General features: G+C 28.4%; 1 protein-coding gene across 1 annotated transcript in view; it reads left to right on the top strand.

Moving 5' to 3' along the window:
• Positions 1 to 1,583: 1,583 nt before the first annotated feature.
• LOC119610276 overlaps positions 1,584 to 27,603 on the top strand; it is a gene marked incomplete at its 3' end in the record, with an annotated part of 70,725 nt that continues 44,705 nt past the window's right edge. The window contains 2 exon segments of the mRNA XM_037965421.1: positions 1,584 to 1,880; positions 10,375 to 10,910. Of these exon segments, the coding sequence (XP_037821349.1) occupies positions 1,584 to 1,880; positions 10,375 to 10,910 (833 nt within the window).

Below are 27,603 nucleotides of genomic sequence, written 5' to 3'. Positions count from 1 at the left end.
GGGAGCTATGACCAATTATGGGCCTATCCGGAAAAAATTTTGTAGAATGATTTGTATGTATACAAAACATATCCTACTCGTATTTGATCACAATAGCTTTATTCATCAATGAAATATGTGCGTTTAGGTGATTTTCGGAAGTGGACCTTATATGGGAGCTATGACCAATTGTGGACCGACTGAGGTCTACGTTGACAGTATGATTTCTGTTCATATTATTTTTACATGTACAAAATTTTGTGTTGATACCAATATATTTGAGGGAGTTATTAACGATAAACTAATTTCCGGGAATATATACCTTTGTATGGGGCTATGGGAAATATTGGATCGAGTGTAAAGATTTTCAACATAATTGATCACTGCCCTAAAAAAATAATGTGTGACAAAATTCATCGAAATATCTTTGGTAGTTTCTGAAAAAACTTCAAAAGAATTATGAAAAAAACGTAATTTTTTCGAGGTAGTCTGAAATTTTTACTCATTACTTTTTATGTTGTGAACCGATTTTGCTGATTGTCAATACCAAACTGCTTAGGATAATAATAAATATTTTGGGTGAATTTGGTTGAATTCCTTTGCTTAATTTACACAGACAGACAGACGGACATAGCTAAATCGACTCAGAATTTGATAAGGACCCAGAATATATATACTTTGTTGGGTCTTAGATGAATATTTCTTGGTGTTACACACGGAACGACAAACTTATATATACCCACTATCACCACTGATGGTGGTGGAGGGTATAAAAATGCAAAGATTTCTCAAATTCTTTATAAAAATTTGATATATCTTGCAAAATTCTAAGTCAAACAAATGGTGAAATATTTCACAAAATCTTGCAGCTGAACAGTTGATTTTCTAGAAACACTCTTACTATCAGCTACAAATTTAAGAAAATGCAAAGAAATCACAAAATCTCTATAAAAAGTATACTGCAATTGCAAAGATATCATAAAATTTCTATAAAAAGTATATTGAAAATTTCTAAAAGGTCAACTGAATAGTGAAATATTTCACAAGGTAAAAATATCTTCCAAATTTCTAAAAAGCCAACTGAATAGAGACATATTCCTCAAAATCTTCTAATTTTTTCAACGATTTTTGTTAGTAAGTCACGCAGATAGTGAAATATTTTACAAAATCTTGCAGGTGAACAGTTGATTTTTTAGAAACAGTATTACATTCAGTTCCAAATTTAAAAAAAATGTATAATTGTATAAAGAGATTTTAAAAGGCCGGACGTTTTTATTTTTTACTCCGTGTTTTTGTCTTTTTAAACTAAATAAAAATTCGTTTTACACGTCATACGTAGTATCATATTAAACTACAAAAAAATCTCTACAAAATAGTATAATTATCTCCGTAAATCAAGAACGTTTTTTTTAAACAATTTAATAGAATATATTGTAGAATTACTTGTTACAAATAAGTTCAAAAGGAATAGTTAAAAAGAAAAAAAACTCAAAACTCAAATAATAATAAATAAACAAGTGAAAACAAACAAAAAGCGCAAACACACAATCTATACACTAAGCTTAATAAGTGGATAAGAAAAGAAAATAAACAAAACAAAAACAATGGAAAGTAATGCAAATAAAAGAGAAAACTCATCTCCTCTTGATAATGATGCAAAATGTTCACGCCTTTGCCTCTCTCCTACTCGTCTTATGCATTTACTCGATAAACGTTTTGACAAACAATATCAACAGATAACTACCAAACTAGAATCCTCAATTAAAGATGCAGAAAATAGAATCATATCTCAAGTGAATGAGAAATTAAGAGAAATTGAAAACAAAATTAATAACACTGAAAATAGACTCTTAAATGAGATAGATAATCGTATTGTCGATATAATGAGTGAAATGCATATTGTAAATGAGAGAGTTACTGAACTCGAAACAGTGTATTCAGAAATTAAATTGCTTAAAACTGAAATAAATACACTTAAATCTCAAATGCAAAAACAAGAAAATTTAACAGTTTCCTGTGATCTTCGCATTAATGGTATACCATTCAGAAATGATGAGAATCTTAATGGCATCTTTGATAACATATGTTATGCCTTGAATATATCTACTCCAGCCTATAAATCAATCTTCCGTCTGCAAAATAAAAATAATAAGGAACAAAACTCACCAGATGCGGTTATACTCGTTAAATTATTTTCACCCTTATTGTTTTCCTTATATATCAATGATCTGCCGTTGCAACTGTTACACTGCTGCATTCACATGTATGCGGATGATGTTCAATTATATCTAAGCTGCCAAAAGAACCTTATAAGTGAATGCATTTCAAAACTTAATCAGGATTTAGAAATTATATCTAAATGGGCATCTGCTAATTCACTACAACTTAATCCAAAAAAATCTAAGTGTATCATTATGTCAAAAAAATCACAAAGCACACATATTGATGCGATCCTTAATGATAATTCGATCACCTTAGGAAGTAAACAAATTGGTATAGTTCAATCAGCTAAGAACTTGGGCATAACCTTTAACAAGGAACTAAAATGGAACTCACATATAAATGTAGTCACTGGTTGCGTGTTTACAATGCTGAGAACATTATATCCCACTCAACACTTAACCCCAACACATATTCGTGAACTTCTTGCTAAAAGCTATGTAATACCAAAATTCTTATACGGTTGTGAAATTTTTGCGTATAGCGATACTGTAAGCGCTAGTAGGATAAATGTTGCGTATAATGCTGTTCTCCGTTATGTGTACTGCCTAAAAAGATATGAAGGTACGTCTACTTACTCTAAATCACTATACGGTGTTAATATAAGTGACCTGATGAATATCAGATCTCTGAGTCTATTGCATAAAGTCATTTACACTAAGGAACCAATCTATCTGTTCAATCGTCTTAGATTTGCAAGATCGAACCGAGGACTGAAACTGATCTTACCAAGGCATCGTTCTTTAATCTCAGATTGGCAGTTCTTAATAAGCTCTACTCGTCTTTGGAACTCTCTACCCTCTAATATCCAAGCCATTCGCAATGCAATGCTATTTAAACGTAAATTGATAGAGTTTTTTAGTTAAACTTTTTTCTTCATTCATACTAACTATTATTACACTTTATATTTATGCCTCTTGTACCTAACCTAATAATACTAATAATTTTATTTTATTTTTGTTGTCTTAAATAATTATTTACCTTATATATGTTTTGTATTATTAATATTATTATTGTAAACATTTACACCATATGGTCATTAACTTTGTAATATCACATACTGTAATTTATAAGATTCTATATCTTGTTGTATGTGACATCGAAAATAAATAAATAAATAAATAAATAATGAAATATTTCACAAATGTAGAAATATCTTTCATATTTCTAAAAATTCAACTGAATACTTCACAATATCTTCTAATTTTGTCAACGATTCTTTGTAGAAAGTCACTCAAATTGTGACATATTTCACAAAATCTTACAATTTACTGAATAGTTGATTTTCTAGTTACAAATTTAAAAACAGAATCAAAGATTTCTCACATTCTCTATAAAAATTTGAAATATCTTGCAAATTTCTAAAAAGTCAACGGAATAGTGAAATATTTCACAAAATCTTGCAAATTACTGAGCAGTTGATTTTTAGGACATTTTTCTAAAATGTCAAATGAATAGTGAAATATTCCACAAAATCTTCTAAATAGTGAAATATTTCACAAAATCTTGCAGCTTAACAGTTGATTTTCTAGAAACAGTCTTACATTCAGTTACAAATGTAAAAAAATGCAAATACTTCACAAAATTTCTATTAAATGTAAAGTGAAATATTTCACAAATGTAGAAATATCTTTCATATTTGTAAAAATTCAACTGATAGTAAAATATTTCACAAAATCTTCTAATTTCGTCAACGATTTTTTCTATAAAGTCACTCAAATGGTGAAATATTTCACAAAATCATACAATTTACTGAAGAGTTGATGTTCTTGAAATAGTCTTACATTTAGTTACAAATTAAAAAAAGCAAAGATTTCCAAAATCTCTATAAAATGTAAAAGTATCTTTCAAATTTCTAAAAAGTCAACTGAATAGATACATATTTGACAAAATCTTCGAATTTTGTCAACGATTTATTTTAGAAAGTAACATAAATAGTGAAATATTTCACAAAATCTTGGGATTTACTGAATAGTAATTATTCTAGAAATAGTCACAAAATAAGTACTGAACAGTTGAATCTCTAGAAACAAAAGTAGAAATATCTTCGAAATTTCTAATAAGCCATATTTCACAAAAACCCTCTAATTTTGTCAGCGATTCATTTTAGAAAGTCACACAAATAGTGAAATATTTTACAAAATCCTGCAATTTACAGAATATTCGATTTTCTAGAAACGGTCAGTTACAAATTTAAAAAAATGCAAACATTTCACAAAATTTTTATTAAATGTATAGTGAAATATTTCACAAATGTAGAAATAACTTTCATATTTCTAAAAATTCAACTGAATAGTGAAATATTTCACAAAATCGTCTAATTTTGTCAACGATTTTTTCTAGAAAGTCACTCAAATGGTGAAATATTTCACAAAATCATACAATTTACTGAAATGGTGAAACATTTCTCAAAATCATACAATTTACTGAAGAGTTGATATTCCTGAAATAGTCTTACATTCAGTTACAAATTAAAAAAAACGCAAAGATTTCCAAAATCTTTATAAAATGTAAAAGTATCTTGCAAATTTCTAAAAAGTCAACTAAATAGAGATATATTTCACAAAATTTTCTAATCTTGTCAACGATTTCTTTTAGAAAGTAACATAAATAGTGAAATGTTGCACAAAATCCTGCAAATTACTGAATAGCTGATATTCTGGAAACAGTCCTTAACAAATTAAAAAAAAATGCAAAGATTTCTCAAATTCGCTATAAAAATTTGAAATATTTGCAAAATTCTAAAAAGCCGACTGATAGCGAAATATTTCACAAAGTCTTGAAAATTACTGAGCAGTTGATTTTTAGGACATTTTTCTAGAAAGTCAATTAAATAGCGAAATATTTCACAAAATCGTGAAAATTACTGAGCAGTTGATTTTTAGGATATTTTTCTAAAATATCAAACAAGTTAGAGTGCTATATTCGGCTATGCCGAATCTTAAATACCCTCCACCAGCAAACTACTTTTTATTAAAACCCATCTAACTATCTAATTTTTAGATAACTTGCCAAAATTTTTGTCGAACTAATTTTGATTAGGTCCAGAAAAATGTATATTAATACGCCAGTTCGAAAACATTTTAATAGAATGACATATCTATACACAGAATATGGGAGTTGTGACCAATTATGGACTGATCAGGAAACAATTTCGTATAATGATTTATATGCAGAAAAAGATCAGGTCTAATTTTACTCCAATAGCTTTATTAATCAATGAAATATGTGCGTTTAGGTGACTTTAGGAAGTGGACTTTATATGCAATTAAGGGCCTATCCGGAAAAATTTCGCAGAGTGATTCATATGTGCACAAATCATATTTTATCAAGATATCTTTATTTGATAATTAAATATGTGCGTTTAAGGGATTTTTTTAAGTGGACCTATTACCGAATATGGACCGATCCAGAAAAAATTTGGTACAATGTTTTCGTAGAGTGATTTATGTTAAGACAAAACCTATTTGTGTCGAATTTTCTTAAATTAACTTTATTTGACAATGAAATATGCGTGTTTAAGTGACTCTCAGAAGTGGACCTTATATAGAAGCTATGACCAATAATGGACCGATCCGAGAAAAAAGTGGTAGAATGATTCATGTGTACACAAAACTTATTCAAATCGAATTTTACCCCTATAGCTTTAGAATTCAATGAAATATATGCGTGTAAGTGATTTTCGGAAGTGGACCTTATATGGGAACTATGACCAATTATGGGCCTATTCGGGAAACATTTCGCAGAGTGATTCATATTTGGACAAAACATGTTTGTGTCGAATTTTATCAAGATAGCTTTATTTGATAATGAAATATGTGCTTTTAAGTGATTTTCGTAAGTGGACCTTATATGGGAGTTATGACCAATAATGGACCGACAGGTAAAAAATTTATAAAATGATTTGTACGTACACAAAACATATTCAAGTCGAATATTATCCCAATAGCTTTAGAATTCAATGAAATATATGCGTTTAAGTGATTTTCGGAAGTGGGCTTTATATGGGAGCTATGACCAATAATGGACCGATCCGTAAAAAATTTGGTAGAATGATTTGTATGTACACAAAACATATTCAACTCGAATTTTATCACAATAGCTTTATTCATCAATGAAATATGTACGTTTAGGTGATTTTCGGAATAGGACCTTATATGGGAGCTATGAGCAATTGTGGACCGACTAAGATCTACGTTGACAGTATGATTTCTGTTCATATTATGTTTACATGTACAAAATTTCGTGTTGATACCGATATATTTGTGGGAGTTATTAACGATAAACTAATTTCCGGGAATATATACCTCTGTATGGGGGCTATAGGAAATATTGGATCGATTGTAAAGATTTTGAATATAATTGATCACTACTCTGAAAAAATAATGTATGACAAAATTCATCGAAATATCTTTGGTAGTTTCTGAGAAAACTTCAAAAGAATTATGAAAAAAACGTAATTTTTTTCGAGGTAGTCTGAAATTTTTACTCATAACTTTTCACGTTGTGAACCGATTTCGCTGATTTTCAATACCAAACTGCTTAGGATAATAATAAATATTTTGGGTGAATTTGATTTATTTCCTTTGCTTAGTTTTAACGTGAGCGTGTTTTACACAGACAGACGGACAGACGGACATAGCTAAATCGACTCAGAATTTGATAAGGACCCAGAATATATATACTTTGTTGGGCCTTAGATGAATATTTCTTGGTGTTACACACGGAACGACAAACTTATATATACCCTCTATCACCACTGATGGTGGTGGAGGGTATAAAAAGACTTTTCAAAATCTCTGTGAAACATCTTGCAAAGTTCTAAAAAGTCAACTAATAGTGAAATATTTCGCAACATCTTGAACATTATAGACTGCTCGATCTTTAGGACATCTTCTATGTTTTTTTTTCTAGAAAGTGACTTAAATAGTGAAATATTTCACAAAATCTTACAATTTACTGAAGAGTTGATTTTCTAGAAATAGTCTTACATACAGTTACAAATTTAAAAAAAAAATGCAAAGATTTCAAAAAATTTCCTAATACAGAACTGAATAGTGAAATATTTCACAAAATTATAAATATCTTGAAAATTTATGAAAAGTCAACCGAATACTAGTGAAACCTTTTACAAGATCTTCTAAGTTTCTAAACGTTTTTTCTAGAAAGTTAACCAAATAGTGAAATATTTCACAAAATCTTGCAATGTACTGAACAGTTCATTTGCTACAAACAAAAGTAGAAATAATTTGTAAATTTCTAAAACGCCAACTGAATAGAGACATATTTCACAAAATCTTCTAATTTTGTCAACGATTTATTTTAGAAAGTAACATAAATAGTGAAATGCTTCACAAAATCTTACAATTTACTGAATAGTTGATATTCTAGAAACAGTCCTTAACAAATTTAAAAAAATTCAAAGATTTCTCAAATTCGCTAAAAAATTTGAAATATTTGCAAAATTCTAAAATGCCAACTGAATAGTGAAATATTTGACAAAATCTTCTAATTTGTTAAAGTTTTTTCCTAGAATATCACCAAATAGTGAAATATTTCACAAAATCTTGCAGCTTAACAGTTGATTTTCTAGAGACAGACTTACATTCAGTTACAAATATAAAAAATGCAAAGATATCACAAAATCTCTATAAAAAGTATATTGCAAATTTCTAAAAGGACAACTGAATAGTGAAATATTTCACAAATGTAGAAATATCATGCAAATTTCTAAAAAGCCAACTGAATAGAGATATATTTCACAAAATCTTTTTAAATCTTTGCTTTTAAAAAAAGACATACGTTTGTCAACGATTTTTTCTAGAAAGTTAGCCAAATAGTGAAATATTTCACAAAATCTTGATTTTCTAGAAAAAAAAGTAGAAATATCTTCCAAATTTCCCAAAAGCCAACTGAATAGAGACATATTTCACAAAATCTTCTAATTTTGTCAACGATTTCTATTAGAAAGTCTCACAAATAGTGAAATATTTCACAAAATCTATATAAAATGTATAGTGAACATTTCACAAATGTAGAAATAACTTTCATGTTTCTAAAAATTCATCTGAAAAGTGAAATGATTCACAAAATCTTCTAATTTTGTCAACGATTTTTTCTAGAAAGTCACTCAAATAGTGAAATGTTTCACAAAATCCTGCAATTTACTGAATAGTTGATATTCTAGAAACAGACTTTCATTCAGCTACAAATTTAAAAAAAAAATCAGAGATTTCTCACATTCTCTATAAAAATTTGAAATATCTTGCAAATTTCTAAAACTTGAAACAGTCTTTTATTCAGTTACAAATTTAAAAAATGCTAAATTTTCACAAAATCTGTATAAAATGTATAGTGAAATATTTCACAAATGTAGAAATATCATTCATATTTCTAAAAATTCAACTGAAAAGTGAAATGATTCACAAAATCTTCTAATGTTGTCAACGATTTATTATAGAAAGTCACCCAAATAGTGAAATATTTCACAAAATCTTGCAATTTACTGAATAGTTGTTATTCTAGAAACAGTCTTAAATTAAGTTACAAATTTCGCAAAATCTTGAACACTATAGACTGCTCGATTTTTAGGACATTTTCTACGATTTTTTTCTAGAAAGCGACTTAAATAGTGAAATATTTCACAAAATCTTACAATTTACTGAAGAGTTGATTTTCTAGAAAAAGTCTTACATTCAGTTACAAATTAAAAAAAAAATGCAAAGATTTCACAAAATTTCAAAAAATTAGAAATATCTTCAAAATTTATGAAAAGTCAACTGGATAGTGAAATCTTTTACAAAATCTTCTAAGTTTGTAAACTTTTTTTCTAGAAAGTCAACCAAATAGTGAAATATTTCACAAAATGTTGCAATGTACTGAACAGTTGATTTTCTACAAACAAAGGTAGAAATAACTTGTAAATTTCTAAAAAGCCAAATGAGTAGAGACATATTTCACAAAATCTTCTAATTTTGTCAACGATTCCTTTTAGAAAGTAACATAAATAGTGAAATATTTCACAAAATGTTGCAATGTACTGATGAACAGTTGATTTTCTACAAACAAAATAACTTGTAAATTTCTAAAAAGGCAACTGAATAGAGACATATATCACAAAATGTTCTAATTTTGTCAACGATTTCTTTTAGAAAGTAACATAAATAGTGAAATATTTCACAAAATCCTGCAACTTACTGAATAGTTGATCTTCTAGAAACAGTCATTAACAAATTTAAAAATTGCAACGATTTCTCAAATTCGCTATAAAAATTTGAAATATTTGCAAAATTCTAAAAAGCCAACTGAATAGCGAAATATTTCACAAAATCTTGAAAATTACTGAGCAGTTGATTTTAGGACATTTTTTTAAAAAGTCAAATGAATAGTGAAATATTTCACAAATGTAGAAATATCATGCAAATTTCTAAAAAGCCAACTGAATAGAGATATATTTCACAAAATCTTTTTAAATCTTTGCTTTTTAAAAAAAGACAATGATTTTTTCTAGAAAGTCAACCAAATTGTTTTTGGAGTAACGGAAACATGGCTTAAGCCATATATTTCCATGAAGGGTGTATCTATTCCAGGTTATACATTATATAGGAATGATCGTCCTATATGCGCAGGCAGAGGTGGTGGTGTCGGCATTTATGTAGCCGATAAATTAAGAAAGAGGGTAATTTTCAGATCGACTGAGTATAATGTTTGCGAGTCCATTTTTGTGGAAGTTTATACAGGGAATACAAAAGTCCTTGTTGGAGTGGTATACTTACCTAATGATAACTTTAACAATTTAAATGCTTTTGAGGAATTGCATGGTGAACTTTATGGTTATAAAGATGTAGTGATTATGGGTGATTTTAACTTGTTAGAGCGTTTTGTAGGCGTAATGGACTCTCCATTCACCATAACATGATGCCTACACATTTAAATATTGGTCGTCGTTCATCGTCTTTAATAGATTTTTTTATGATTAGCTCTGAAACCATTGTAAATTTTACTGGTCAGTTTCAATGTCCATTTTTGAATTCTGCACATGCCTTCATTTTTATTTCAATTCCCTTGAAATGCATTGTGAATGAAGAACACTTCGAGTTTAGAGACTTTAACAGTATTGATATGGTTGGGTTAGTTTGTTTTTCCAATTCATTTGATTTTTCATCAATTTATCAGACGAATGATGTTGATTGTCAGATCAAATTGTTAGACACTTTCCTTGAGTCTGCATTTTCATTTGTTCCCATTGTTAGTCATCGTCATCATCGTAGTTTTGAGTCTTGGATGGGTTCTAGAGAAATTGTACATGCTGTGTCTTTAAGAGATATTGCATACAAAGGTTTTCTTGAAACCCATACGGAGAATAATTGGAGAACCTATTGCAAATATCGAAACAAAGCAAAGAACATTATTCGTAAGTTCAAGAGGCGCGAAGGTGTTGAAAAATTCAAAAGATGTGATAATGCTAATTTATGGAAAATTTTAAGAAACGCTGGGTGCCTTCAACGCGAATCAGCATTCTTTGATATTGACGCTAATGAGGTAAATAATTATTTTGTTTATAGCTCAGGTGTTGTTGCAGACGAATTTGATTTTAATTATATTGATAATGGTCCATGTTTCTCATTCAATAATGTTTCCATGTTGGAACTTTTGGACGCTTTTAATAAGTTGAAATCAAATGCTGTGGGTCCTGATGGAATTCCATTAAGGTTTGTAAAATTAATATTTCCAAGCATAAGTGAACACATTTTACATATAGTTAATACTATATTAACCACTTCCGTTTATCCATCTTCTTGGAAACTCTCAAGGGTTGTCCCAATACCCAAATCTGGTCATGGATTGTCTATGGGAAATTTGAGGCCTATGAGTATACTTCCAGCTATTTCTAAGATTGTTGAATACCTGCTAAAAACTGAAATGTTAAAACACCTAGAGCGGGAAAATTTAATTTGTGAAGGTCAATATGCTTATAGGAAGGGATATTCGACTTCTTCTCTATTAGTTGAAATGACTGATGCAATTAGAAGGAATTTAGATCAGGGTCGGGTTAACTTGTCACTCGATCTCTCTAAAGCTTTTGACAGAATTGATCATTGTATTCTTGTATCAAAACTTCGAAATGAATTTAAATTTTCAAGATCGGCTTGTAGACTTTTATATTCTTATTTGAATGGTCGCTCACAATACGTTGATGTTGGAGGCAACTTTAGTGATATTCGTGGTATCACTCAAGGTGTGCCACAAGGCTCAGTTATAGGGCCTCTCTTATTTATTTTATACTTGAATGATTTGATTATTGATCTCAAAAATTTTCATCTATGTAGTCCCTTCATTTTTGCTGATGATGTCCAATTGCTTTTTAGCAACGATAGGCAATTTATGGATGTTTTGACAGCTGTTACGAATTTTTGTCTTAAAAATTTATTAACGTGGATGTTTAATAATAACCTTAGTATCAATTGGAAGAAAACAAAGTACATGACTTTTGGAAGTCCCCATGAGTATGTTGTAGATATATATGTTGATTCTAGGAGATTGGAAATTGTGGATGATTTGAAATGTTTGGGAGTAATTATCGATGAGAAACTAAATTTTGATAAACATATTGATGCCGTTGCTCCGAGAATTATTTTTACCTTGCGCCGATTATTTAATGCGGATATTTACTTACCAATGCGTATTCGACGTACTGTTGCTCGGGCGCTTTTAACATCGCTGTTGAATTATTGTATTGAAGTGACATCTGATACTAACAATACATATTTTTCAAGATTGGAAAAAATTCTCAACGTGATTATCCGTTTTGTCTTTAATGTGGGGATAAGAGAACATATCACCCCATATGTTGTGAGGTTCTTGGGATGCTCATTTCGTAAATTTGTAAATTTTAGGCTATTGATATTTTTGTATAGACTTATTACTACCTCAATACCACCCAGTCTACGTGATAATTTTTGCTTTTCAAGGTCTTGCAGAAATGTACAAATTATTCTACCTCGTATTTCAACTCCTATTTTTGAACGATCATTCCTAGTAAGAGTATCTCGTCTTTGGAATAAATTGCCTAGACATTTAAGAAATTTTTCATATTCAAGAAACGTTTTTAAGAAAAAACTTTTTTTGTATATTTGTGAAAATACTGAGAATGAATAAATCCCTCTTACATAATTGCTGTTATATTTTTTGTTGTATTTTTTCATTTATTATTTTTTTGAACAATATTTGCTTTACAATGATGTTACAATATAACGTATGTTGTAAACTGAACAAATATCACATTCCTTTTGAATTTACTTTAACGGAATTATCGTTAACAAGGACCATACCAATTTTTGTGAGTCTTACATATTCAAATATCTTTTATGCTACTTTTTGGCTGGGGGACATAGTTTATAGTTTTTACTTGTAATTATAAATAACTCGTTAAAATCGGTAATATTTACTATTATTATTAATATGTATTTATTAATATTAATATTATTGGCCAAATGTGGCTTTAAAATATTACAATAAATGAAATGAAAATGAAATAGTGAAATATTTCACAAAATCTTGCAATGTACTGAACAGTTGATTTTCTAGAAACAAAAGTAGAAATATCTTCCAAATTTCTCAAAAGCCAACTGAATAGAGACATATTTCACAAAATCTTCTAATTTTGTCAACGATTTCTGTTAGAAAGTCTCACAAATAGTGAAATATTTTACAAAATGCAGTTAAAAATTTCAAAAAAATACAAAAATTTCACAAAAGCTATATAAAATGTATAGTGAAATATTTCACAAATGTAGAAATATCTTTCTTCCAAATTTCTCAAAAGCCAACTGAATAGAGACATATTTCACAAAATCTTCTAATTTTGTCAACGACTTATTTTAGAAAGTCACCCAAATAGTGAAATATTTCCCAAAATCTTGCAGCTCATGCAGTTAAAAATTTCAAAAAAAAAAAAAACAAGTTAGAGTGCTATATTCGGCTATGCCGAATCTTAAATATCCTCCACCAGCAAGCTACTTTTTATTGAAACCCACCTAACTATCTAATTTTTAGATAACTTGCCAAAATTTTTGTCGAACTAATTTTGATTAGGTCCAGAAAAATGTATATTAATACGCCAGTTCGAAAACATTTTAATAGAATGATTTATCTATACACAGAACATACTCATGTCGAATTTTATCCGGATATAATAATTTAATAACGAATTAAGTATTATCAAGTGATTTTCAGAAGTTAACCTTATATGGGAGCTAAGACAACTTATGAACCGGTCCGCAAAAAATTCCATATAATGATTTATATACATATATAGAAAATACACATTTATGTCAAATTTTATATCTATGTATAAAATGTGCGTTTAAGTGATTCATATGTGCACAAATCATATTTTATCAAGATATCTTTATTTGATAATGAAATATGTGGGTTTAAGGGATTTTTTGAAGTGGTCCTATTACCAAATATGGACCGATCCTGAAAAAAATTGGTAGAATGTTTTATATGCCTATCCAGAATAAATTTCGTAGAGTGATTTATATAAAGACATAACATATTTGTGACGAATTTTTTCAAGACAACTTTATTTGACAATGAAATTTGTGTGTTTAAGTAACTCTCAGAAGTGGACCTTATATGAAAGCTATGACCAATATGTACACAAAACTTATTCAAGTCAAATTTTACCCCTATAGCTTTAGAATTTAATGAAATATATGCGTTTAAGTGATTTTCGTAAGTGGACCTTATATGGGAGCTATGACCAATTATGGACCGATCGGTAAGAAAAATAGTGCAATGATTTGAATGCACACAAAACATATTTCTGCCGAATTTTATCCCGATAGCTTTAGAATTCAATGGAATATATGCGTTTAAGTGATTTTCGGAAGTGGACCTTATATGGGAGCTATGACCAATTATGGGCCTATCCGGAAATAAATTCCTAAAGTGATTCATGATTAGGTAAAACATATTTCTTTCGAATTTTATCAATATAGCTTTACTTAGCATTGAAATATGTGCTTTTAAGTGATTTTCGGAAGTTAGCCTTATATGGGAGCTATGACCAATAAGGGACCGATCGGTAAGAAAAATAGTGCAATGATTTAAATGCACACAAGACATATTTCTGCCGAATTTTATCCCGATAGCTTTAGAATTCAATGAAATATATGCGTTTAAGTGATTTTCGGAAGTGGACCTTATATGGGAGCTATGACCAATTATGGGCCTATCCGGAAATAAATTCGTAAAGTGATTCATGATTAGGTAAAACATATTTGTTTCGAATTTTATCAATATAGCTTTACTTAGCATTGAAATATGTGCTTTTAAGTGATTTTCGGAAGTGGGCCTTATATGGGATCTATGACCAATTATGGACCGATCCGTAAAAAATTTTGTAGAATGATTTGTATGTATACAAAACAGATTTGTGTCGAATTTTATCCCGATAGCTTTATAATTCAATGAAATATATGCGTTTAAGTGATTTTCGGAAGTCGACCTTATATGGGAGCTATGACCAATTATGGGCCTATCCGGAAAAAATTTTGTAGAATGATTTGTATGTATACAAAACATATTCTACTCGTATTTGATCACAATAGCTTTATTCATCAATGAAATATGTGCGTTTAGGTGATTTTCGGAAGTGGACCTTATATGGGAGCTATGACCAATTGTGGACCTACTGAGGTCTACGTTGACAGTATAATTTCTGTTCATATTATTTTTACATGTGGAAAATTTTGTGTTGATACCAATATATTTGAGGGAGTTATTAACGATAAACTAATTTCCGGGAATATATACCTTTGTATGGGGGCTATGGGAAATATTGGACCAATTGTAAAGATTTTCAACATAATTGATCACTGCCCTAAAAAAATAATGTGTGACAAAATTCATCGAAATATCTTTGGTAGTTTCTGAAAAAACTTCAAAAGAATTATGAAAAAAACGTAATTTTTTTCGAGGTAGTCTGAAATTTTTACTCATTACTTTTTATGTTGTGAACCGATTTTGCTGATTTTCAATACCAAACTGCATAGGATAATAGTAAATATTTTGGGTGAATTTGGTTGATTTCCTTTGCTTAATTTTAACGTGAGCGTGTTTTACACAGACAGACAGACAGACGGACATAGCTAAATCGACTCAGAATTTGATAAGGACCCAGAATATATATACTTTGTTGGGTCTTAGATGAATATTTCTTGGTGTTACACACGGAACGACAAACTTATATATTCCCTCTATCACCACTGATGGTGGTGGAGGGTATAAAAAAATGCAAAAATTTCACTAAATCTATATAAAATGTATAGTGAAATATTTCACAAATGTGGAAATATCTTTCATGTTTCTAAAAATTCAACTGAAAAGTGAAATGATTCACAAAATCTTCTAATTTTTTTTAGAAAGTCACTCAAATGGTGACATATTTCACAAAATCTTATAATTTACTCAATAGTTGATATTCTAGAAACAGAATTTCATTCAGGTACAAATTTAAAAAAAAAAAAAAAAAAAATCAAAGATTTCTCACATTCTCTATAAAAATTTTAAATATCTTGCAAATTTCTAAAATTTGAAACAGTCGTTTATTCAGTTACAAATTTAAAAATTGAAAATTTTCACAACATCTATATAAAATGTATAATGAAATATTTCACAAATGTAGAAATATCTTTCATATTTCTAGAAATTCAACTGAATAGTAAAATATTTCACAAAATTCTAATTTTGTCAACGATTTATTTCAGAAAGTCACCCAAATAGTGAAATATTTCAAAAAATCTTGCAATTTACTGAATAGTTGTTATTCTAGAAACAGTTACAAATTTAAAAATATAAAAAGATTTCTCAAAATCACTATGAAATATCTTGCAAACTTCTAAAAAGTCAACTAATAGTGAAATATTTCGCAAAATCTTGAACATTATCGACTGCTCGATTTTTAGGACATTTTCTACGATTTTTTTCTACAAAGTGACTTAAATGGTGAAATATTTCACAAAATCTTACAATTTACTGAAGAGTTGATTTTTTAGAAATAGTCTTACTTCAGTTACAAATTAAAAAAAAAGTAAAGAATTCACAAAATTTCTAAAAACTTAACTGAATAGTGAAATATTTCACAAAATTAGAAAAATTTATGAAAAGTCAACTGGATAATTAAATCTTTCACAAAATCTTCTAAGTTTGTAAACCTTTTTTCTAGAAAGACAACCAAATAGTGAAATATTTCACAAAATGTTGCAATGTACTGATGAACAGTTTATTTTCTACTAACAAAAATAGAAATAACTTGTAAATTTCTAAAAAGGCAACTGAATAGAGACATATTTCACAAAATTTTCTAATTTTGTCAACGATTTCTTTTAGAAAGTAACATAAATAGTGAAATATTTCACAAAATCCTGCAATTTACTGAATAGTTGATCTTCTAGAAACAGTCTTTAACAAATTTAAAAATTGCAAAGATTTCTCAAATTCGCTATAAAAATTTGAAATATTTGCAAATTACTGAGCAGTTGATTTTTAGGACATTTTTCTAAAAAGTCAAATGAATAGTGAAATATATCACAAAATCTTCTAATTTGTCAAAGATTTTTCCTAGAAAATCAACCAAATAGTGAAAAAATCTTACAATTTACTGAATAGTTGATTTTCTAGAATAGTCTATAGATACCCTACACCAGTTATGAATATTATATGTGATTTATTTTTCATAATAAAGCATTTATCTTCTATTACCTTGTTCCGATACATTTAAGCAATTTGTGGATGAAAAACTAATTTTCTGAAAGAGGCTTCATATGGGGGCTAGGGGCAAATGTGGACCAAGCCTGATAAAATTTTGTGAATATATTTATATGTACATAATATTTCATTGTGCTGAATTTCATCGCGATATTTGTGTTTATAAGTCAATTTTGGACATGCATGTAATTGTTCCGATACATTTAAGCAATTTATGGATGAAAAACTAATTTTCTGAAACAGCCTTTATATGGGAGCTAGGGGCAAATATGGACCAAATTTGCCCCTAGCAAATTTGTGAATATATTTATATTTACATAATACTTTATTGTGCTGAATTTCATTGCGATATTTGTGTTTATGAGTTAATTTTGGACATTCAAGTAATTTCCTGAAGGGGACTTTGTATGGGAGCTAGGGTCAAATGAGTTCCGATCTCTGTGAAATTTGGCAAGGTCATCAAGGCTCGTATAAAACTTAGTTGTGCCGCTTTTTATCAATATACAGGTATTTGCCCTTTTCGGGGTGTTCTGTCGTATGGGGGCTAGGTGAAATAATGGACCGATTTTAACCATTTTCAATAGGCGTCCTTGGGCCAAAAAAAGAGAGTGTGACAAATTTTATTCAATTATCTTGAAAATTGCGACCAGTATCTTGCGCACAAGGTTTACATGGACAGCCAGCCAGACGGACGGCCAGACGGACATAGCTTAGTCGACACAGAAAACGATTCTAAGACGATTGGACGAATATTGGACGAATATTTTTGTATGTTACAAACATCAGCACAAACCCAATATACCCTCCACGCTAAAGTGGTGTAGGGTATAAAAATGCAAAGATTTCACAAAATTTCAATAAAAATTTGTAAAAACTCAACTGAATAGTGAAATATTTCACAAAATTTATGAAAAGTCAACTGGATAGTGAAATCTTTTACAAAATCTTCTAAGTTTGTAAACGTTTTTTCTAGAAAGTCAACCAAATAGTGAAATATTTCACAAAATCTTGCAATGTACTGAACAGTTGATTTTCTACAAACAAAAGTAGAAATAACTTGTAAATTTCTAAAACGCCACAAAAATCAGCGATTCATTTTAGAAAGTAACATAAATGGTGACATATTTCACAAAATCTTGCGATTTACTGAATAGTTGTTATTCTAGAAACAGACTTTCATTCAGTTACGAATTAAAAAAAATACAAAGATTTCTCAAAATCTCTATAAAAAGTTGAAATATCTCGCAAGCTTCTAAAAAGTAAGTTAAATATTTCGCAAAATCTTGAACATTACTGAGCAGTTGATTTTAGGACATTTTCTACGATTTTTTCTAGAAAGTGACTCAATATATTTCACAAAATCTTACAATTTACTGAAGAGTTGATTTTCTAGAAATATTCTTATACCCCATTTACATGTAAATGTAAATATGTGCACATACACGAAATCTAGTACTTATGAGATTTCGAGCCAAATCTAGTTGTTTTTAACTAGATTTCCCATACAAAACAAAATCTACTTCGTGACTAGATTTCGTTAAAATCTACTCAAAATCTAATAGTTTTTAGTGATGCAACTCTGTTTTTTCCTAAATAATACTAAAAAATACGACGCTTCACAAGAAAAACGAGAAAAACAAAACAAACCAAAAAAATTAAATGTCAATAAAATTTTAATAAATTGAAAAACATGAATGAGAAGTTTATTTAAAATAGAAGGTAATATTATTTTTAAATATCTAATTTTTTATTATAAATAAAATGTTAATAAATATCCCAATTTTTCTTATTATTTTCCATATCAGACACAATTTCAAGAAATATTAAAAAAAATGAAATCTTCCTAAATGCCAAAAATGGTAAGTGTGAACGGTCTAGATTTTTAAAAAGATTTTAAATGAAATCTACTAGATTTCACAATAATATTTCACAAATAGTAAAACATTTCACAAAAACTTGCTATGCGCTGCACAGTTGATTTTCTAGAAACAAAAGTAGAAATATCTTCTAAATTTCTAAAATGCCAACTGAAATTTCACAAAATCTTCTAATTTTGACAACGATTTCTTTTAGAAAGTCATATAAATAGTGAAATATTTCACAAAGTCCTGCAATTTACTGAATTGTTGATATTCTAGAAACAGTCCTTCATTCAGATACAAATTTATAAAATGCAAAGATTTCTCAAATTCGTTATAAAAATTTGATATATTTTGCAAATTTCTAAAAAGTCAACTGAATAGTGAAATATTTCACAAAATCTTGCAGCTGAACAGTTGATTTTCTACAAACAGTATTACATTCAGTTAAAAATTTCAAAAAAAAAGACAAAATTTTCACAAAATCTATATAAAATGTATAGTAAAATATTTCACAAATGTAGAAATATCTTTCATATTTCTAAAAATTCAACTGAATAGTAAAATATTTCACAAAATCTTCTAACTTTGTCATCGATTTTTTCTAGAAAGTCACTCAAATGGTGAAATATTTCACAAAATCATACAATTTACTGAAGAGTTGATGTTTATGAAATAGTCTTACATTCAGTTACAAATTAAAAAAGCAAAGATTTCCAAAATCTCTATAAAATGTAAAAGTATCTTTCAAATTTCTAAAAAGTCAACTGAATAGATACATATTTGACAGAATCTTCGAATTTTGTCAACGATTTATTTTAGAAAGTCACTCACGTAGTGAAATATTCCACAAAATCTTCTAAATATTGAAATATTTCACAAAATTTTGCATATTTCACAAATATTGATCACAAAATCAATATAAAATGTATAGTGAATTATTTCACAAATGTAGAAATATCTTTCATATTTTTAAAAATTCAACTGAATAGTTAAATATTTCACAAAAATCTTCTAATTTTGTCAACGATTTTTACTAGAAAGTCACTCAAATGGTGACATATTTCACAAAATCTTGCGATTTACTGAATAGTTGTTATTCTAGAAACAGTCTTATATTCAGTTACATACATATTTCACAAAATCTTGCGATTTACTGTATAGTTGTTATTCTAGAAACAGTCTTACATTCAGTTACGAATTTAAAAAAATACAAAGATTTCTCAAAACCTCTATAAAAAGTTGAAATATCTCACAAGCTTCTAAAAAGTCAACTGAATAGTGAAATATTTCGCAAAATCTCGAACATTACTGAGCAGTCGATTTTAGAACATTTTCTACGATTTTTTCTAGAAAGTGACTCAATATATTTCACAAAATCTTACAATTTACTGAAGAGTTGATTTTCTAGAAATAGTCTTACATGCAAATTTAAAAAAAAATTGCAAAGATTTCACAAAATCTCTATAAAGAGTATCTAGCAAATTTCTAAAAGGTCAACTGAATAGTAAGATATATTACAAATGTAGCAATATCTTTCATATTTCTAAAAAGTCAACTGAATAGTGTAATTTCACAAAATCGTCTATTTTTGTCAACGATTTTTTCTAGAAAGTCACCCAAATGGAGAAATAAAATTTTTAAAAAGTCAACTGAATAGTCAAATATTTTACAAAATTTTGCCATGCACTGAATAGTTGATTTTCTAGAAATAAAAGTAGAGATATCTCGCGAATTTCGAAAAAGGCAACTGGATAGCGACATATTACCAAAATCTTTGAATTTTGTCAACGATTTTTTTCTAGAAAATCACCCAAATAGTGAAATATTTCACAAAATCTTACAATTTACTGAAGAGTTGATTTTGTAGAAATAGCCTTACATTCAGTTACAAATTTAAAAAAAATGCAAAGATTTCACAAAAGTTCTATAAAAATTTCTAAAAGCTTAACTGAGTAGTAAAATATTTCACAAAGGTAGAAATATCTTGCAAATTTATGAAAAGTAAATGAATAGTCAAATATTTCACAAAATCTTGCCATGCACAGTAGCACAGTTGATTTTCTAGAAACAAAAGAAGAAATATTTTGTAAATTTCTAAAAAGCCAACTGAATAGAGACATATTTCACAAAATCTTCTAATTTTGTCAACGATTTATGTTAGAAGTCTCACAAATAGTGAAATATTTCACAAAATATTGCAGCTGATTTTGATTTTATATAAATAGTATTACATTCAGTTAAAAATTTAAAAATATATATGCAAAATTTCACAAAATCTATGTAAAATGTATAGTGAAATATTTCACAAATGTTGAAATATTATCCTTCATTTTGTCAACGATATTTTCTAGAAAGTCACTCAAGCGGTGACATATTTCACAAAATCTTACAATTTCCTAGAATATCACCAAATAGTGAAATATTTCACAAAATCTTGCAGCTTAAGAGTTGATAATCTAGAGACAGTCTTACATTCAGTTACAAATTTAAAAAATGCAAAGATATCACAAAATATCTATAAAAAGTATATTGCAAATTTCTAAAAGGTCAACTGAAACGTGAAATATTTCACAACGTAAAAATATCTTCCAAATTTCTAAAAAGCAAACTGAATAGACACATATTTCACAAAATCTTCTAATTTTGTCAACGATTTCTGTATAAAGTCACACAAATAGTGAAATATTTCACAAAATCCTGCAATTTACTGAATAGTTGATTTTCTAATAACAGTCCTTAACAAATTTAAAAATATTTAAAAATTTCTCAAATTCGCTAAAAAATTTGAAATATTTGCAAAATTCTAAAAAGCCAACTGAATAGCGAAATATATCACAAAATCTTGAAAATTACTGAGCAATTGATTTTTAGGACATTTTTCTAAAAAGAATAGTGAAATATTTCACAAAATCTTCTAATTTACCGAAGGTTTTTCCTAGAATATCACCAAATAGTGAAATATTTCACAAAATCTTGCAGCTGAACAGTTGATTTTCTAGAGACAGTCTTACATTTAGTTACAAATTTAATAAAATGCAAAGATATCACAAAATCTCTATAAAAAGTATATTTCAAATTTCTAAAAGGTCAACTGAATAGTGAAATATTTCACAATGTAAAAATATCTTCCAAATTTCTAATAACCCAACTGAATAGAGACATAGTTCACAAAATCTTCTAACTTTGTCAACGATTTCGGTATAAAGTTACACAAATAGTGTAACGTTTTACAAAATCCTGCAATTTACTGAATAGTTGATATTCTAGAAACAGTCCTTAACAAATTTAAAAAAAGCAAAGATATCTCAAATTCGCTAAAAAATTGATTTTTAGGAAATTTTTCTAAAAAGTCAAATGAATAGTGAAATATTTCACAAAATCTTCTAATTTGTCAAAGGTTTTTCCTAGAATATCACCAAATAGTGAAATATTTCACAAAATCTTGCAGCTAACAGTTGATTTTTTAGAGACAGTCTTACATTCAGTTACATATTTAAAAAAATGCAATGATATCACAAAATCTCTATAAAAAGTATATTGCAAATTTCTAAAAAGTCAACTGAATAGTGAAATATTTCACAAAAGTAGAAATATCATGCAAATTTCTAAAAAGCCAACTGAATAGAGATATGTTTCACAAAATCTTTTAAAATCTTTGCTTTTTAAAAAAAGACAATGATTTTTTCTAGAAAGTCAACCAAATAGTGAAATATTTCACAAAATCTTGCAATGTACTGAACAGTTGATTTTCTAGAAACAAAAGTAGAAATATCTTCCAAATTTCTCAAAAGTCAACTAAATAGAGACATATTTCACAAAATCTTCTAATTTTGTCAACGATTTCTGTTAGAAAGTCTCACAAATAGTGAAATATTTCACAAAATCATCTCATTCTGTTAAAAATTTAAAAAAAAAAATGCAAAAATTTCACAAAATCTATATAAAATGTACAGTGTAATATTTCACAAATGTAGAAATATCTTTCATGTTTCTAAAAATTCAACGATTTTTTCTAGAAAGTCACTCAAATGGTGGATATTTTAGAAACAGTATTTCATTCAGTTACAAATTTAAAAAATGCAAAATTTTTACAAAATCTATATAAAATGTATAGTGAAATATTTTACAAATGTAGAAATATCTTTCATATATCTAAAAATTCAACTGAATAGTAAAATATTTCACAAAATCTTCTAATTTTGTCAAATATTTCACAAAATCTGGCAATTTACTGAATATTTGTTATTCTAGAAACAGTCTTACATTCAATTACAAATTTAAAAAATAAAAAGATTTCTCAAAATCTCTATGAAAATCTTGCAAACTTCTAAAAAGACAACTAATAGTGAAATATTTCGCAAAATCTTGAACATTATCGACAGCTCGATTTTTAGGACATTTTCTAAAAACTCAACTGAATAGTGAAATATTTCACAAAATTAGAAATATCTTCAAAATTTATGAAAAGTCAACTGGATAGTAGTGAAATCTTTTACAAAATCTTCTAAGTTTGTAAACGTTTTTTCTAGAAAGTCAACCAAATAGTGAAATATTTCAAAAAATCTTCCAATATACTGAACAGTTGATTTTCTGCAAACAAACGTAGAAAAACTTGTAAATTTCTAAAACGCCAACTGAATAGAGACATATTTCACAAAATCTTCTAATGTTGTCAACGATTTCTTTTAGAAAGTAACATAAATAGTGAAATATTTCACAAAATCCTGCAATTTACTGAATAGTTGATATTCTAGAAACAGTCCTTAACAAATTTAAAAAAAAAATGTAAAGATGGTTCAAATTCGCTATTAGAAGAATAGTGAAATATTTCACAAAAGTAGAAATATCATGCAAATTTCTAAAAAGCCAACTGAATAGAGATATGTTTCACAAAATCTTTTAAAATCTTTGCTTTTTAAAAAAAGACAATGATTTTTTCTAGAAAGTCAACCAAATAGTGAAATATTTCACAAAATCTTGCAATGTACTGAACAGTTGATTTTCTAGAAACAAAAGTAGAAATATCTTCCAAATTTCTCAAAAGTCAACTGAATAGAGACATATTTCACAAAATCTTCTAATTTTGTCAACGATTTCTGTTAGAAAGTCTCACAAATAGTGAAATATTTCACAAAATCATCTCATTCTGTTAAAAATTTAAAAAAAAATGCAAAAATTTCACAAAATCTATATAAAATGTACAGTGTAATATTTCACAAATGTAGAAATATCTTTCATGTTTCTAAAAATTCAACGATTTTTTCTAGAAAGTCACTCAAATGGTGGATATTTTAGAAACAGTATTTCATTCAGTTACAAATTTAAAAAATGCAAAATTTTTACAAAATCTATATAAAATGTATAGTGAAATATTTCACAAATGTAGAAATATCTTTCATATATCTAAAAATTCAACTGAATAGTAAAATATTTCACAAAATCTTCTAATTTTGTCAAATATTTCACAAAATCTGGCAATTTACTGAATATTTGTTATTCTAGAAACAGTCTTACATTCAATTACAAATTTAAAAAATAAAAAGATTTCTCAAAATCTCTATGAAAATCTTGCAAACTTCTAAAAAGACAACTAATAGTGAAATATTTCGCAAAATCTTGAACATTATCGACAGCTCGATTTTTAGGACATTTTCTAAAAACTCAACTGAATAGTGAAATATTTCACAAAATTAGAAATATCTTCAAAATTTATGAAAAGTCAACTGGATAGTAGTGAAATCTTTTACAAAATCTTCTAAGTTTGTAAACGTTTTTTCTAGAAAGTCAACCAAATAGTGAAATATTTCAAAAAATCTTCCAATATACTGAACAGTTGATTTTCTGCAAACAAACGTAGAAAAACTTGTAAATTTCTAAAACGCCAACTGAATAGAGACATATTTCACAAAATCTTCTAATGTTGTCAACGATTTCTTTTAGAAAGTAACATAAATAGTGAAATATTTCACAAAATCCTGCAATTTACTGAATAGTTGATATTCTAGAAACAGTCCTTAACAAATTTAAAAAAAAAATGTAAAGATGGTTCAAATTCGCTATAAAAATTTGAAATATTTGCAAAATTCTAAAAAGCCAACTGATAGCGAAATATTTCACAAAATCTTGAATATTACTGAGCAGTTGATTTTTAGGACATTTTTCTAAAAAGTCAAATGAATAGTGAAATATTTGACAAAATCTTCTAATTTGTCAAAGATTTTTTCCTAGAATATCACCAAATAGTGAAATAATTCACAAAATCTTGCAGCTTAACAGTTGATTTTCTAGAGACAGTCTTACATTCAGTTACAAATTTAAAAAAATGCAATGATATCACAAAATCTCTATAAAAAGTATATTGCAAATTTCTAGAAGGTCAACTGAATAGTGAAATATTTCACGAATGTAGAAATATCATGCAAATTTCTAAAAAGCCAACTGAATAGATTTATATTTCACAAAATCTTTTTAAATCTTTGTTTTTTAAAAAAAGACATACGTTTGTGAACGATTTTTTCTAGAAAGTCAACCAAATAGTGAAATATTGCACAAAATCTTGCAATGTACTGAACAGTTGATTTTCTAGAAACAAAAGTAGAAATATCTACCAAATTTCTCAAAAGCCAACTGAATAGAGACATATTTCACAAAATCTTCTAATTTTGTCAACGATTTCTGTTAGAAAGTCTCACAAATAGTGAAATATTTTACAAAATCCTGCAGATCATTCAGTTAAAAATTTAAAAAAAATGCAAAAATTTCACAAAATCTATATAAAATGTACTGTGAAATATTTCACAAATGTAGAAATATCTTTCATGTTTCTAAAAATTCAACTGAAAAGTGAAATGATTCACAAAATCTTCTGATTTTGTCAACGATTTTTTCTTGAAAGTCACTCAAATGGTGACATATTTCACAAAATCTTACAATTTACTGAATAGTTGATATTCTAGAAACAGACTTTCATTCAGGTACAAATTTAAAAAAAAGTTCAAAGATTTCTCACATTTTCTATAAAAATTTTAAATATCTTGCAAATTTCTAAAATTTGAAACAGTCTTTCATTCAGTTACAAATTTAAAAAATGCAAAATTTTCACAAAATCTATATAAAATGTACATATAGTGAAATATTTCACAAATGTAGAAATATCTTTCATATTTCAACGGAATAGTAAATTCAACGGAATAGTAAAATATTTCACAAAATCTTCTAATTTTGTCAACGATTTATTTTAGAAAGTCACCCAAATAGTGAAATATTTCACAAAACCTTGCAATTTATTGAATAATTGTTATTCTAGAAATAGTATTACATTCAGTTACAAATTTAAAAAAATAAAAGGATTTCTCAAAATCTCTATGAAATATCTTGCAAACTTCAACTGGATAGTGAAATCTTTTACAAAATCTTCTAGGGTAGGTAGGTCAATAGGAGGATGTATACTACATTAAATCCGAAGAAATACACCTAGGCCACTATCGGGCCTGTTGTGCGCTCCTTATCATGAAAAAAAAAAAACTGAAATAATTATTTTTCAGTGTTCAGAAACTCAGTTTCATGAACGTAATTCCTAAGAATCTTCCAATCAGTGTTAGTCAGGAATGCTATTTCCGGAATAACTTCACTTTCAAGATACTTGGATCTAACTTCGACGAATGCCTGGCAGTGGCAAATAAAGTGCTCCAGAGTTTCACTGTCCTCTCCACATGCTCTACATTCGTCTGAATCCGCACGTCCAATTTTGCATAGATGTGCTCGTAATCCTGTGTGTCCACTCAGAATACGTACCATCATACTAACTTCAGACTTGCTCATTTTGAGGAGATTTTTCGTCTTGCTCTCATCAGGGTCACCCCATAGGATCTTCGTGGTTCTACCTACTGTTTCATTATTCCAAGAGGCCTTATGGGATTCTCTCACCAATATTTTTAGTTCAGCTTTTGTTGCGTCGAATGGTTTTGCGTTTGTCAGGTTAACTGCCTCGAGCTCCCTTCCCTTTAAAGCTATTACATTCGCCCTTTCGTTGCCGACTACTCCCGAGTGGCCTGGTACCCATATGATGTGAACCTTACCTCTGGGAGAGTATTCAGTTAAAGCTTTCTTACAATCCAATACGGTCTTAGATTTAGTTCTATCGCTGATATCGCCCTAATTGCCTTCTGGCTGTCGGTAAATATATTAAGCGCTGTGGGCGCCATATTTATTCTAATCCAATTTACGCATTCCGATATTGCTCGTACTTTGTCCCCCAATTTAGAGCCATCCGTGTAACAACGGATTCCTAATGGTATTTGCTCTAATGTTCTGCTTGACCAAGACATTCTATCTGGGATCAGCGTTTCAAAGTTTCCGACATATTCTGTGTCTGGTATACGGTCAGGCACGTCCGATGATTGTGTATAACCTTCCATGTGTCCAGTATACATTGATGACGTGTCCTATAACCGCTTTTGGCCAGTTCGCCTAAAATAAAGAGCCGTTCGGCTGTAAGCGCCGCCTCATATCTTAAATATGTTTCAATGGGTGGAATATCTAGCAACGCACAGTGGTATAGGAAAAAAAAAAGAGGGAAATAATTCGGTAACTTCTAAACGGTTAATCCGATTTTAATGAAATTTGGTATGCACAAAGAGGAGGTGTTGCCGAGTTTAGGTTTTGAATTTGGACCTTATAGGCCAACCAGGGGTCCGGCGGGGGGTCCTCAAATTAGGACACCTCGGCTATGTTAAATTTTTAAAACGATCCTATTTCTTCATTTGAG

The sequence above is a fragment of the Lucilia sericata genome, unplaced genomic scaffold (assembly GCF_015586225.1).
Source record: "Lucilia sericata isolate MDLA Ls3-8-SP2 unplaced genomic scaffold, ASM1558622v1 Contig001147F_arrow, whole genome shotgun sequence".
Classification (NCBI taxonomy): domain Eukaryota; kingdom Metazoa; phylum Arthropoda; class Insecta; order Diptera; family Calliphoridae; genus Lucilia; species Lucilia sericata.
This window is presented reverse-complemented; position numbering and strand designations above follow the sequence as displayed.